At 37.3% G+C, this 14,788-nt stretch overlaps 1 protein-coding gene across 1 annotated transcript in view; it reads right to left on the bottom strand.

Moving 5' to 3' along the window:
• Positions 1–305: 305 nt before the first annotated feature.
• The window catches only part of PREPL (prolyl endopeptidase-like), a 15,257-nt gene continuing 774 nt past the window's right edge, over positions 306–14,788 (bottom strand). Inside the window, exons 3-13 of the mRNA XM_010004940.1 lie at positions 14,196–14,393; positions 12,334–12,457; positions 9,866–10,082; positions 9,141–9,326; positions 7,541–7,744; positions 6,622–6,797; positions 4,929–5,145; positions 4,583–4,732; positions 3,547–3,673; positions 2,403–2,485; positions 306–386 (exon numbers count right to left, since the gene is read on the bottom strand). Coding sequence (XP_010003242.1) covers positions 306–386; positions 2,403–2,485; positions 3,547–3,673; positions 4,583–4,732; positions 4,929–5,145; positions 6,622–6,797; positions 7,541–7,744; positions 9,141–9,326; positions 9,866–10,082; positions 12,334–12,457; positions 14,196–14,393 — 1,763 coding nt within the window. The remainder of the gene's footprint in view (positions 387–2,402; positions 2,486–3,546; positions 3,674–4,582; positions 4,733–4,928; positions 5,146–6,621; positions 6,798–7,540; positions 7,745–9,140; positions 9,327–9,865; positions 10,083–12,333; positions 12,458–14,195; positions 14,394–14,788) is intronic.

Genomic DNA, 14,788 nt, shown 5'->3' with positions numbered 1-14,788 from the left:
TGATGAAAAGGAAAAAGCATGGTATAAACTCCTCATCAGGGTCTGTGGAGTAGCAAAGTAAATCTGTCATAGAAATATGTCCTTTTTAAGTGTATGTATTTTTGTAAGGAAAGAACAGCTGCTTTCTAGGTGCTGCCCCTTAGGAGTTCTTAGTTTGTATATGTATATCACATCCAGCTTTGAATCTCTTGTCTGCTTATGCCCATAAAGCAGGGATCCAAGAGGACAGAACCTCTGAAGAAGGTGTTTTTCATATAAGTAAAAATCTGACCTGAAGTCCTTCAGATGGTCAATATATTTATTAGCTATTTGTAGGATTTGTTATGATGTTGGAGATGGCATGCCTCCTCGAGCTCTTTGTTCAGAAAAGCAAGGTGTCTTGCAACCTAAAACAATGAAAATACATAATTACAAAATAAAAAAACCTCTGTACTATAAACCTTCAGGTTCTTGCACAGCTCTTCTAACCTTCTTTTCTCATGCTAATGCTAAGCAACACCTCGCCCCAAGACAGAATAAGGCTTTCCCTGAAGTAATTAATTTTGGGAATAACATCCACAACAATCAAATAATAGTTGCTAGGGTTTGTAAAATTAACAGCAATAGTATCTGTATCCAGCTGGGATAGTCTGAAACATCAATAACAAGATGGTAGGCCTGGGCAGTAGGCTGCTTTTTGCATGTGCCCTTTTAGAAAGTGCAACATGTTGAAACATAATTGTAGTAGAGTCCTTTGATAGTACAGATCATGTACTTCAAAATGCTAGGATCAAACCCCACATGCATGTTTCACTCGTGAGGAAGATGGAATTAAATAGCCAGTATGACAATTTTAAGCACTTCATAGTCTACAGTGCAAGACTTTTTCTGCTGGAACTATGTTTTGCACAACTTCAAGCCTTTCATTCAAAGCTCTCAGCACTTTACACGGGGAATTTAAAAATATTGTGAGGCTTAAGACATAAGGAGGTTCAATACTCTGGCTCTGTCACTGGCACTTACATATTTTTTAAATATAAAATCACAGAATGTTGAGGGTTGGAAGGGAGTCCAACCCCCCTGCCAGAACAGGACCAAAAAAAAAATAGGGCACATCACTCAGGAAGGCATCCAGACAGGTCTTGAAAGTCTCCAGAGAAGGAGACTCCACAACCTCTCTGGGGACCCTGTTCCAGTGCTCTGTTACTCTCACAGTAAAGAAATTTTTCCTCATGTTGAGGTGGAACTTCCTGTGCATACATGTATGTATATATCAAGATATAAGTAATTACATATGTAAATAACCAGCAGTTGCTCTTGCAATACGTATAAAAGGCTGCGAGAACAACCTGAATTCCAGCAGGTTTGATTTTGGTTTTGTTGAGTTTTTTTCCTTTTAATACTTCAAACATTCGATCACAGAATCTCAGAATGGTTTGGGCTGGAATGGACCTAGTTCCAACTCCCCTGCATGGGCAGGGGCAGCTGCCCTTAGACCAGGTTGCTCAGAGCCCCATCCAGCTTGGCCTTGAACACTTCCAGGGACAGGGCATCCACAGCTTCCCTGGGCAACCAGCTCGTGTCTCACCACTCTCACAGTCAAGAGTTTCATTCTAATATCTAAGGTAAGTATATCCTCTTCCAGCTTAAACTGTACCCGCTTGTCCTCTTGCTGCAAGACCTTGTAAGAAATCCCTTCCCAGCTTTCCTGTAGGCTCCTTCAGATACTGGAAGACTGCTATAATGTCTTCTGGGAGCCTTTTCTTCTCCAGGCTGAATCTCAACTCTCTCAGCCCATCTTCACAGGAGAGGTGCTCCAGCCCTCTGATCATCTCAGTGGCCCTCCTGTGGACTCACTCCTAACAGCTCTATGTCCTCCTTCTGTTGGGGGCTCCAGAACTGGACACAATACTCTAGGTGGGGTCTCATGAGAAGTGAGTAGAGAGGGAGACTCCTCTCCCTTGACCTCCTGGCCATGCTTCTTTTGATGAAGCTCAGGATATGGTTGGCTTTCTCAGCTGCAAGTGCACATTGCTGGCTCATGTAAAATTTATTAACACCCCCAAATCCTTCTCTGCAGGACTGCTCTCAATCCCTTCTCTATTCAGCTTGTAATTCTGCTTGGGATTCAACTGACCCATGTGCAGGACCTTGCATTTGGGCTTGTGAAACTTCGTAAGGTTGGCATGGCCTGCCTCTCAAGGCTGTCAAGGTCCCTCTGCATAGTCTCCCTTCCCTCTAGTGTGTTGGCCACAGCACACAGCTTGGTGTCATCAGCAAACCTGCTGAGGGTGCACTCAATTCCGCTGTTCATATTACTGACAAAGATGTCAATGGCTGCATGAACTACTGAGGCTACGGTATCAGTAGAGGGGACACCTCCCTGCAACACGTTATAGGTGGGTACAATAAAGGAAACGTACCTCATTGAGTGAATCCTCCCAAGATGAATCACAATGACTGCCAGTTGCCTGGATGTCCAAGATGATATTAGGGATCCAATTTCCTGGAACAATGAAGCTACCAATCACTCAACATTGAATGAACAATGGAAAAAGGTAAGTGGGGACGTGAGCTGTTTAGGGACAGGGAATTTTACCTTTTGTCCTAACAATTTTTGTTATGCTTTAAGAAAAAAATAGAATAATACAGGGGCTTGCTGGATGAACTACTTGTATTTCTATGAAATACATGTTTATAAAGTTAGGGTGTTTGTTCTCTGAGTCCTTTTGAAAAAACATGCTTTTATCTTTCTAAGCAAAGCCTGGAACAGCAATTGCAGATTCTGCTGTTCTTCCTCAGCCACTGCAGTTGTGCTGCTAGCAGAGAAGCAGCATAATGAAATTTAGAAAAGCTAATTCATGGTCTATTTTGGTACTGATGGTAAAAGCCTCTCCCAGATTAGATGGTACTAGAAAATAATAAGGCTTGAATGTACCTTTTACTGGAAACAGTGCCAAAGCTAGTGTTAAGTTTCAGGTATAAAGGTATTTATACTTTGGCAGGCACTGTTGCCATTCTAACTTGGGACTAGCACCTGTAGTTTTAGCAAACTGGGAAAAGTAGTTTTTATAGAGCAGGAAAAATAAGATCTGTATCCATGTGCTGTTGAGAACTGCAGTCTGACTGTCTCAGTCACTGGGCTAGCCCTGTCCAATAGTTGCCATGTGCTGAGGCCTAGAAAGTAGCAAGCCCAGTGCATATGCTCCCACTTGATTTTTTTTTTTTCACCTCAGAGGGTTTCTTGAGCCTGCTGTGGTTTGTTGCTATTAGTATTTCACACATATGGGTTTAACTCTTTTCAGGCAGATCTACAATACAGTGATATCTGGTCCCTTTCAAGGCTCTAGAAAGTGCATCTTAGAAGCTGAGATTTACTTCTTGTCAGTATGACTGCACACCTCATCTTTGCAGGTACCTAAATTACTTCAGAGCTTTAGATAGTGGATTGTATTGTACAAACGAATGCATTTAAGGAGGGGTCAACTTCCATGGTGTTTATTTATATGACTACTAATATTCTGGTTTAGTTCACTCCATGTATCTGTAATATTCTTATTCTTTTACCTTTCTGACTAGTTCTGCTGGCATGATCCAGTGCAGCCTTCCTAAGTTTCTGAACATACCGCAAAACTCCTGTTAGCGGTATCCGCTGATCGTTTTCATACGCCGTGATAAAAACCGAAGGATAACACTGAGATTTAAAAAACAAAACTAGTTAAAGACCTGACAACTTGATTCTTCTCAAAGTTACAAATTCTTCTCTTCTTATCTGACTGTACTAATTGTTACAGTTCATCTAAAAGCACATCTGTTGCATAATTACCTGCTCTTACAGACTTGCAGCTCTCTAACTGCAAAAGAATTTTGGTCTGAAAAATGACTTCACATTAGAGGATCATTTGCTTGCCAAAGGTAATGAAAAGCATCCTTTCCCTGCTGGTAAAGGTCTGACACATCTGCTAGCTGATGATTACAAAAAAAGGGGGGTAATAATCATGTAATGGATCTCCTTGAAACAGCAGAGGTTTACTTTTGCAATCTTTCCATACATAAAAGTAACTGGTTTTATATAGTAGGATTTTACCTGATGAAGCTATGCAACTCAGCTGTCACATAACTTCCAATGTCAAAGTGACAGCTCTTTCCCATTTAATTGTGTGCCTCTGAAAAGGTATTTAATTGGTGAAAAATACTTCCTTCCTCCTGTGACAAACTCTGCAAAACCCAGCAGAACAACAAAAACCCTCCACAAAAGGAGGAGATATTTTAAATGTTGAAGTTTGTTATGCAATAGAATAATCTATTGCTTCCTGGCAGTCCTACCACAAAAACAGTTTTTGAAATCTATTATTTCCAAGAATGTGTTTGGTTAATTTCAGTAGTCACTTATGACTCCAAATATTACTATCACTGAAATAGTTTGTGTTGATTCATTTTAACACAAAGCAGCAGCTAACACAATTCTAAAATATTGAGGTTTAAAGTACTGAAAAGGTAAAATAAACTAATTTTTCCTTAAATTCCAGTTCTCTGTTTTTGTTTTCTTATAAACTGCTACACTTTATTACTGTAGTATTTCCCACAGAGAGCAGAGTTTTACCTGGGTCTTAATATTCTGGTATGGACAGTAGCTTTTGATATACTTCAGACATTTTTCATCTGCTAATGGATTTCCCCATTCTTCCTGTTCTTCAATTGTCAGTGGGAGATGAGTTTGCATCATTGTATTTAGAACATCTACAAAAGGAGCCTTTGAAGTTATTTATAAAAAAAAAAAAAAAAGTTTGCAATTAGGACACAGAACCTTAAATGCCTAGGTCAAGGTTTTCTCAAACAAATGAGGAAAGTGAAATCTGAATTGGAATGTTTCCAATTCTGAAACTGGTAGAATGAAACAGAAAATACAGTTTAATGTCAAAATCTGTAAAAGGTCTGCAGCACCTCACCTGCAAAACCATGGCTCTGATAAGTTCTGGGTCAGTGTTGCACAGGGCTCCTGCAAGAACTCCTCCTGCACTGGCAGCTGCCAGTGCTGTGTGTTTTGGCTGAGAAAATCCTAGTTCGTGCAGCAGTGAGATGCAAGCCCTAAGGTCATGGAGACCTTTGAGTTTATTATGCTGACATCCATCTCTGTGCCAGCGAAGGCCTAGCTCTCCTCCACCCCTGAAATTTAAAGCAATTCAAGTTGGAGTCTCTTCAGAAAACACTGCATGGCAAAGCTTCAGATAATGAAAGGACAGCAGCAGACACAGAACTGCAAAACCATAGTCTGCTTTCCCAAGTAACTTTTCTTCTAACTATTCTTGTCCTTTATGGCTAAAATACACAACGTATCTTTTAAATACACAACCAAAAAATAGTGCATGGTGATTGATGAAACTCCTACCTGCAGAAGGGCACCCTGTGCCCTGGTGTGCTTGTGTCCTGGAACTCACAGGAAAAGCACCGCTTTAGGAAATTAGACTGTCATTGCAGGCAATACAAAATCAGGCATTATTGTTATCTTTTTATAGAGGAAACTATTAAAAATATAACTAAAACATTTTCAATACTTCTTGCTAACACTAGCATTTGTTAAAAAGATTAAAATAGTATATTTCAGTTCCACACTGAGACTCTCAAGATGTCTTCTGTGTAACTTAAATTATGTGGTTGTTAGAAAGTGGTTTGTTGTTGGTTTTTTTTTTTTTGTAGTTTCAGTATTTTAAATACTACATGAAATGTGACATATTGTAATACTCACAGAAATTAAAAATCAATTTATATTCCTTTTTATGCAACTACAATTTTAGTTTTAAGCCACCTGAAGTTTCCTTATTTAATGTTTAAAATTAACTGATGAGACTGCCAAAATTCCTCATCTTTGATGAAGATGGATTCTTCACCCAGGACTGGCTTGCATCTTAAGATACTTAAAGGGGTGGGAGGAAGAACAGCACAATGCTTGCTACTGCATTAGCAGGTTGAATATATTTGTATGCTGAATCTGCTTTGCAACTGGTGTTTCAAACAATTGCTCATTCTCCCCTTTCCTTCCCCTGCCTAAAGTGGTTCTTTTGTTACCTTCTTTACCTACTGAACTCTTACCTCAATGAAAATATGAAGACTATTGTACACAGTGGTTTTATAAAACCAGATTTTTTAGCTAAACTTGAGAGGGAGGGTTTAGCCAATAAAAGAACAAGAGATGAAGGTTAAATGCTCAGTTGCTGCTGTAGAAGGCAAATGGCTTTCAGAAGATGCAGACAGAACATTAGTACACAATGGCCTCAGAAAGAGAGGGAGGAAGCACGTGACTGCACTTGGAACATGTTATCAACATTTGTCTTGAGTAAAGATGCCACAAGAAGTAATGAGACTTGAGAAGATTAAAAGCTACATACAAACATCCTGTTGATTTAACAAATGTAAATGCAGCATGTGGTCTCGAAAGTGTGATGTTTTATTCCCCTGAGGTAAATGTATTTTTTAGTTAAAAACGACTTAAAAAAATGTATCTAAAAAGAGATGGAAGTGAAAAGCATGAAGAATTAGGTATAGCTACATGAAAAAATTCTTTTTGTACCCCTTCAGTTGCATATAAAAAAATACCTGTTTTCCCCAGATTGAAATCTTACTTCCATTTTTTATTTGACTTACCTAACATGGCAATATGCTAATATCCAACCCTCTTCAATTAGCAGCAGCTTCTCTTCTCTGAAGCTCATGTTCAAATCTATGCCATAAGCTCCATATACATGAACTAGAAGTGGTTTCCTGTGTAGCTCTTTAGAATTCGTATTATGAAAAACTGTAATTGGCACCAAAGTTTCATCCTGGAAATGAAGGAGTATTTTACAATAAAAGACATTTTAGAAATCTCAATGACACATGGCAATGAAAACTTCAATTATTTATTTTAAAATGTGTTTTTTTGATTACAGTAATTTTTTTTCACTTATAATGTACAAAGCACTCTTGAAAAATAAAGCAAGAGACTCAACCTCTGCTGTGTAGGCTTATGGATGCAGAGTGTAAAATTCCGTTAAGTGCAACACCTGAGGAGTTTTTAAACTACCAGAACACCCAAGTTTTCCTTCCTGCTTTAACACCAAGAATATCTATTATTAACAAAATAGTTTACCACTTACTGCAGCACAAACTCTTTATTAACATCTCCTATTTTTTTAAACTCGGTCTGTTAAAACTTTCAAGAGCCTTGATCTACACTGTGCAGCTGGTTGTGGGGTGTTCTTTTCAACAGATGGCATCTCTTTCATTTATAACAGAGCATAGATGCCTCAACTAGCAATTCTGAGTTACACTATACTGAGATTCTTGACTCGTCATGTACTGTTATCTCCTGTAGCATACCCAGGGCAATGGGAAAAAAAATCTTATCACGACTCTTTCTTGTTCTTCTCTGTAGCACCGAAGAAAACACCCACTGTTTAGTAACTATAGCACCAGCTGCTCTTTACATTTTTAAATCTGTATTCCCTGCCAAATGCATTTTCTTTAAATGGGTAGGGAGGAAGGGAAGAATAAAGGGAATGGGAAAAGGACTGAAAAATCTTACCTTGCTTTTAGCTAGTAAACGTGTAGTGTGACAATTCGTAATAATTGGTACCTCTTGCACAGCTTGTTCAATGAGATTATTTTCTTTAAATGAATATGCAAAACGCTTAGGGGGGTGTACTGGGGAGGTGAGCTGAAAATAGCAAGTGCCGGTGGTAGGTTCAGGATGAGATTCCAATTCAAATTCACAGGCCCACGTAGGTAGCTAAGAAAACACAGCATTTGAAGTGAGACCCTGACATGGCTTCTGTAAATTTTGCCTAGAGAATTTCAAGGTAATTATCTTCAGTTTGTACATAGCACAATCTGTATTTCTTTTACATTCAGTAATGAAACAGTAAAAAAGTGAAAGACTTTGACAAACTTTTCCCCTAAGGTCACTGGTTAAAGTTCAACAGTGAAATGAAAAAGAAAAATCCAAATTCAGTTTAAAATGGTTGTTAGTGCAGAGGTTTATATTTTTTTTAAATTAATATGTTCTTTGAAATGATTCTGCATTGGTTTTGGTTTTTTAGATCCTATTTCCCCTCTGATTTCCAGTCCTATTTCAACATGTTATTCAGCCAAGTCCATGTCAGTTGTTATGCTTTTGCTGTGAGTTAGCTCAGTAATGCTAAGCCACTGAAAACCCCTGCTTTTTGACTTGGTTCCTAGTGCCAGCCATTGTGAAGAACAAAACCTTTTCCTGGCACATTCACCCTCAGACACTTACTGCTATTATATTTAAGATTTTTAACTCTGCTAAGAATAAAAGAAATCAAGAGTCATTCTTTGAGAGCAGCAGGGACACAGTCAAACCCTCTGCCAGGCCACTGCTTACTTGGGCTAAGCTGCTAGAGAGTTCTGAAATGGCAGCAAGTTCTCCAGGGTAACTGCTGACCCTTTCTGAATAAATAAGCTAAGACCCTTTTAAAAAAAAATGAAGGGTTTCAGAGACTATATAGCGTATTTGGAAAACCTTTTTCTGTAGCAGTTTCACAGAAAGCAGCATTAGTAGCTTGTCACAATAAACTTGTGAATTCTTCATATTGTTATTTTTCAGGCAAATAAATCAATTAATTATTTCATCTGAATGGTCGCTAGAAATCATGATTTTGAATTGAGTCACTCTATTTTTAATCCACATGTATCCAGCAACAACTAGAAAAGGGAAGACTTATTTTGCACAAATTGTGCTGCAGTGTCCATATTTGTCATCTGTATGTTCTAATCTTCTGTGGGAGGCTTATTTCCTTGCTTACACTGGTAAGTGTAACCAAAAATAGGCCCAGTAAAACTGAGTGTTTAAGGACTCAAGTCCTATTTTACATTGGCAATCAGCTGTATTATAAAGAGCTTGACAGCAGTAAATTGAAGAAAGAACTGCCTTGTAGGATAGTTGCTCTCTTAGCTTCCCAGGTGCTACAATAAGCCACCACCTGAAATCCTGAAGAACAGCCACAGGTAATACAATTCCTCATAATGATAAACTTGGCAGTATTATAGTTTCCAAACTGCTTCTGCTCTTGGAATTTTTAATTGTTTTCATTAGAATGCTATGCTAAACAAAAAATGAAATAGTGCTGGAGAAAATATGTTGCTTAAGCCAAGCTGAAACATACCTTTATTGACTGAACTGAGTGTGAAACAAAAGAAATCACATTTAAGTAAAGCTGACCAGCATTCTTCAGGAACATAATACAGTGATCACTGAACATCTCCAAGTCTACTAACTTGGTTTTCTCTTCCAGTGCATAAAATAACTGCCAGTTCTCTATGCCACTGGAAGCTACTGGTGCCTTCATCAACTGTAACAACAAAAAACAACTTTGCATTACTAGCATGTTACATTACTAGGATGTTTAATGTTACAAATGAGATGTTCAGACAGAGAGGTGTTCTCATAAAACATTTTTATTGCAATAAAAATACTAGTTTGTATAGGAGGTTTTTGCCTGCTAGATCTTGAGGTTTTTAAACTCCCTTTGCTTGGACAAAATGGAAGAACTATTCTGTAGCATTTGGAAAAATAAGTTCAATTCTCATAGACTAATCTAAAGATGATTTTCATGAAGTAAGTGCTGTTAGTGTGGCCAGGAGAAAGGTAGGTGGTTTGGTTATGCAGACTGAGATCACTATTTAAATTTCAAGTATGGGGAAATGACTGCTGAAGTGTACTCATTTCCTGACCTTGCCAAAGGAGTTGGGATCAAATTGGCACGTAACAGGCAAGACTCCATGTACTACTCTCAGTCTTTCAATCTGTGTAGCTCTCTGTGTACGCCTCTTACATTATTTCAGTAAAGAATGAATTAATCCTATGAATCTTTTAAGAAATTCTCATTACCTTATATTCTGCAGGCTCTCCATACGTAGTAAGAATATATAACTCATCATTTCTGTGCTCAACGTGATAAATGACCCCTTTTGTTCTTGGTTGCACAAGAGTGGGTAACTTAAAAGGATGTCTACAGTCAACCAGCCACACTTCTGATGTTGTCTTGCTGTTGCTGTTGATAGTGAGAAAACGTCTGTCTTTTGTGCAACATATGTCCACAAAGAATCTGTAAGGAATAATTAAAAAAAAAGGTTTAACATTGATTAGTATTTAAAAAAAAAACACATTGGTTGTTTCAGAATCATGGGCTTCCACCTGCAAGATAAGAAGCACCATGCCTATAAGGAGGCTGCAGTATTTCCAGACTAACTAGTTGCCAAACCCACTTCTGCAGCATTTACTCTGGGATTCAAAACCCCACAATCCCATGTGTGTGGAACCTGAAATCTGCAAGAAAAGACTGTTGCCCAGCCAAATACAGGTTTTTGCATTATGGATACTGGAGGCTCATTGATGTATACAGGCTTAAAAATTCATGCAAAATGTAGAACTTCTTACGGAGCTTGAAACCCTATTAAAAAAACCAGCAGTTAACAGATAATTTAATTAAAATCGGACATTATGTGGGAACACCAATAAAAAAAGGAAAGCAGGAATTAAAGATAAATTGATAAAAAGCCTAAGTGTTACTGACCTAACTTTGTCTGAAGCAAGTAAGACATAAAAAGACTTAAAAAAATTAGTACAGAGGCCTCTGTGAGACAAGACACTGTTGAAGTAATAAAACTGGAAACTAGGAACTGGTTTTGGAATTATTTAAGAATCTAGGAACTATCTACTGGTTTTGACTACTTCTAAAATCTAGAAAAAAACCCCAGAATGTTAATCAGTGGCTAGATGCTAATATTAGACATGTTCAGGCTGAAATTGAAATTTCCAATGAGTTATCCTAATTAACTGTAATGTCACATCTTGGGACATACCAGTTTCTTTGCCATTTTGAATCTTTAAGACTGGATGTCTCTAAAAGCAAAACAATGTCCAACCAAAGACCCAGAAGATTTGATCAAGAAACTGCAGGGTTGACTGCTGTAATCTGCATTATACAGTTCAGATACATGACTGTGATAATGATCCCTTGAGACTTCAAAAGATTTGATTGGTGAAGGAAAAGATGCTTTAGATAGCATTTTCAGTGCCTTTAATCATTTGCAGGTGGAGGAACTATATTTTTTTTTGGTACTAGTGTTTTTTCTAATTGCACCCTCTTGACATCTTTAGGAGGACAGACACAGGTCTGAAAGGAATCAGCCTCCTGCCTCTCTAATGCACACAAATTTGGCAAGAGCATGGCACTGCTTTCAGTAGAGATTCCAACAGTTCAGGTCTGCTGACCTTACCTCTAAGACAGTCAAGCTGAAATACAGGTTATGCTTCTTCTCAAGGACTCTAACCTCAATACTACTTTTTTTGTCTTTGTAGCTTTTTTTTAAGAAAGCCAAGAAATTTTCAGCTTCTAAAACAAGAAAAATGGATTGCACCTGAAAGAGCTGGTGAGATGTAGAACAGAGCAGCTCAATGCCAACACAAAAGAATGTCTTGCCATCTCCAATGAACAAGTGAGTTCAGTTATGAGCTGCAATAGCATATGAACCTTTCGTGTAAGTTTCTAGTAGATTTACTGTAATGACCATGACCTTCAGAATTATGCCAACAGTTTCCCTGTGGGGAAGTGTCAGGTCAGTGCAACTTGATTGTCCAAAAGTATGCATCAAATGCAGCTTGAACAAAAGGATCTTATTTTCTCCATCTCAACTGCTGATTTTTTTCTGGTTTTTTAGATGAAAGTATAATTGAAATTTCTTTACTGAATACATAAGTTGAATTAGGAATAATCACAAACATTTATGGAATGCTGTAGAAATCTGCCATGTTACATGGCTGAAAAACTAGTTCTGCACTCAATTCAGCAAGAGCTTTCTTGTCTTCTTTAACCACTCCTTAAAGAAAGGTTATTGAGAGGGTATTCAGTCAACAATAGTTCTGTCTCTAGGAATGCTATAATGATTTTGCTCATCCATTACCCAGAGCAAGGATTAGCCTGAACTTCTGTGTTTTTAAAAAGATGTATCAGACATCAATAGCAGATAAAACAAACAGAAATCCACAGTCTGATTTACCCTGTATGAAACTGTCACACATTCATTAAAGGACACCCTGACCTGAGACTGACCTTGACATTTATAAACTCAGCTGAACTCGTGAGGTAAGAGAGGAAAGTTAAATCTCTGTTGATCACATATCAAGAGGGGAACAGAGAACATTCTGAGACTGCATAAGGCACTACTGACAGCAGAAAAAAACCCTAAAAAAATGCCTTTTACCATTTTAAATATGATATGGAAGAATTTGTTTTCCAAACCAGTTACATTTTATACATAAAATACTTTATGTATGTAAAGGACTTGTTATATTACCTTGCATCTTGTTCTGTATAAACTAACTTAGTATGTTTCTGATTAGTGAAAGTGGTCATAAACACATTCTGGCATTTAAGATTCTTCTGACTTGTGTAATACAGAACATCATTTGTAGCCCATTCTGGAAAAAAGACAAACACATCAAAGTTGGAACAATCTATATATGTGAAGTATATACTATTACTGGTAGAAAACGGAGCTCCTGTGGGAGATCTGGAGGCAAGAGGAAAATAGAGTATGTGTGGCTGTTTAAAATTGAGCAGAGAAACAGAGGCTTAAATGGAGTCAGCAAGATAATGAGTGCTGCACCACTGCATGCAAACCATTTAGAGAAAAGAGATGATGCATGTGTCCCATGGGTACTGCTGAGATCTAAGTTCTTCAGTTTTCTATGCTTGTGTATGTGTTAACCAACATTAGAAATGTATAAATAGAGAAACTTTGCTATTCTGAAGTTTAGTAATCTGACTGATCCAGCCAAATTGCTGCTATCTCTGCTGCTCTAACAGCCACCAGAATGATGTTTAATATAGACACTTAAAAAAGCTACTATATGCTGTCTTATGCATAAATACTGATTTTCAGTGCAAAACTCAAGTAGTACCACACTGAAGAAATGCAAACCATTTGTTATCTGCACAGCAATGTGGCTTTAAAGTGCACAGTCGGCTGAAGGTTCACTATGAAGATCTAAATATTCAAGACCTTTCATTTGTCTGCCTGCTATTGGTTATCATGCTATATAAGAATCCACTTTGCAAGCAGTCATAACATTTTTTTTTTCCCCTCAGATCGAGATACCGCTGTATTTTGTGATACCTCTGTACCTCACCTGCACTTGAGTAGGTTTACAAAATGGGTGTAATTTCTACCATTCCAATAGTAATTTTTTGTACTCTTTATTACCTGCCATAATCTGTCACACCTATGGAGGCAATGGGGAGCTGTTTTTTTCAAATGTACTGATTCTCCAGAGAAACCTAGAGAGCTATTCAAATCGAGTATAGTGAAAAATGTCACTGATAAATTTTCAGGCCTGGCTTTCAACAGGCATTATAAACTTCAGTTGTGCAAACACTTAGAAAATTAAATTCCTGCTACTCTTCATTTCTGGAACTAGGAAGTTTTACCTACAGCTTTAAATTCATGCCCTGCCCAGGCAAATTCCTCACTGTACTATATATATACTCGATGATGGCTAAAAATATAATCCAAAATAAAAGACGTGGAACTTGTATACACATTACTGCACTACTTTTGCTAGATTCTTTAACATACCACACAAAAAAAGAGAAAGATTTCCCATTCACTTCAGTTTACTTTTGCTTATTTTAACAGCAGCGTAAAGCGCTGTAATCTATTATAAAGGCATTGACTTAAGGCCTGTTTGGGCTTTGAATGGTGACCCATATCCTAGCTGACGTTCCAGCCAATACTTAATAGTTAGGCAGCACCTGCACATTTTTCAGTGAAGAAAAGTGCCTACAGCTATCAGTGACTACAGTTGTAGCTGTAAGGGTTTAATAACTACAACATTTCTCAAAAAGTTCTTTATATTGCAAATAGTTACGTCAGTAAATTTTTGAAGAAGTGTATTGAATTAAATAAAGATATGTGTGACTGTTCAAACACGTATAAATGTTTGCTTTTACAATGAACAAGAAGTCGTATCATAAAAGCAGTCGCTTTTCACCCACATCAGATAACTTGTAATTGTGCAGTGTGGGAGAAATAAATTCAGCAGCTGTAAGGATTGAATCTAAAAATGTTGCTTCCTTTTTAAAAAATATCTGTTACTTGTAGACTTACAGAAATGTTGAAAGCTGGTGTGATCCACAGTATGTTTATAATCAACTTACCAAAATTAAATACATTTGAAATTACTTCTTTCACCACAGGAAAATCACCAAGTTTCATAATAACGCAGGTTGTCTCTTCAGAATTTTCACTTTTTAAGCTGATGGCCATATATCTCTGATCTGGAGAAATTCTGATCCGTTCAATAAAGGCATCAGAAAAGCCAAGATCTTCAGTACTGAATAAAATGTCAACATTTGCTTCATCTACCACATAAAAAAAAAAAAAAAAAAAGCAAGAAAATCATGTAATTAAGGCCCTGTCATAATGAACAGTTGCTGTTAATGCCTGTATTTAACAAGTCTGCTTGCAATATTCACAAGCACACTACTGGAATTTATTAACACCAAGTATTTGACTCACAAGGTATTTGCAAATGCACTTTGTAAAAATAAATTTAAAAAATCACAGTTCCCAGGAAAAAAAAAAAAAAGTCTTGTAGCTTTTATTAAAAATATTCAAAAGTGTAGATCTTGGCTTCTTGTAAATATATTATATTTTAAATTTTGGATACCTAAAGCACAGTTGTTTTTACTAAATACAATTAGTAATTTTTTCCCCATCCCCTCAGATATAAAAATAATTAATACGCTCT

The sequence above is a fragment of the Chaetura pelagica genome, unplaced genomic scaffold (assembly GCF_000747805.2).
Source record: "Chaetura pelagica isolate M959 unplaced genomic scaffold, ChaPel_1.0 scaffold13, whole genome shotgun sequence".
Lineage (NCBI taxonomy): Eukaryota > Metazoa > Chordata > Aves > Apodiformes > Apodidae > Chaetura > Chaetura pelagica.
This window is presented reverse-complemented; position numbering and strand designations above follow the sequence as displayed.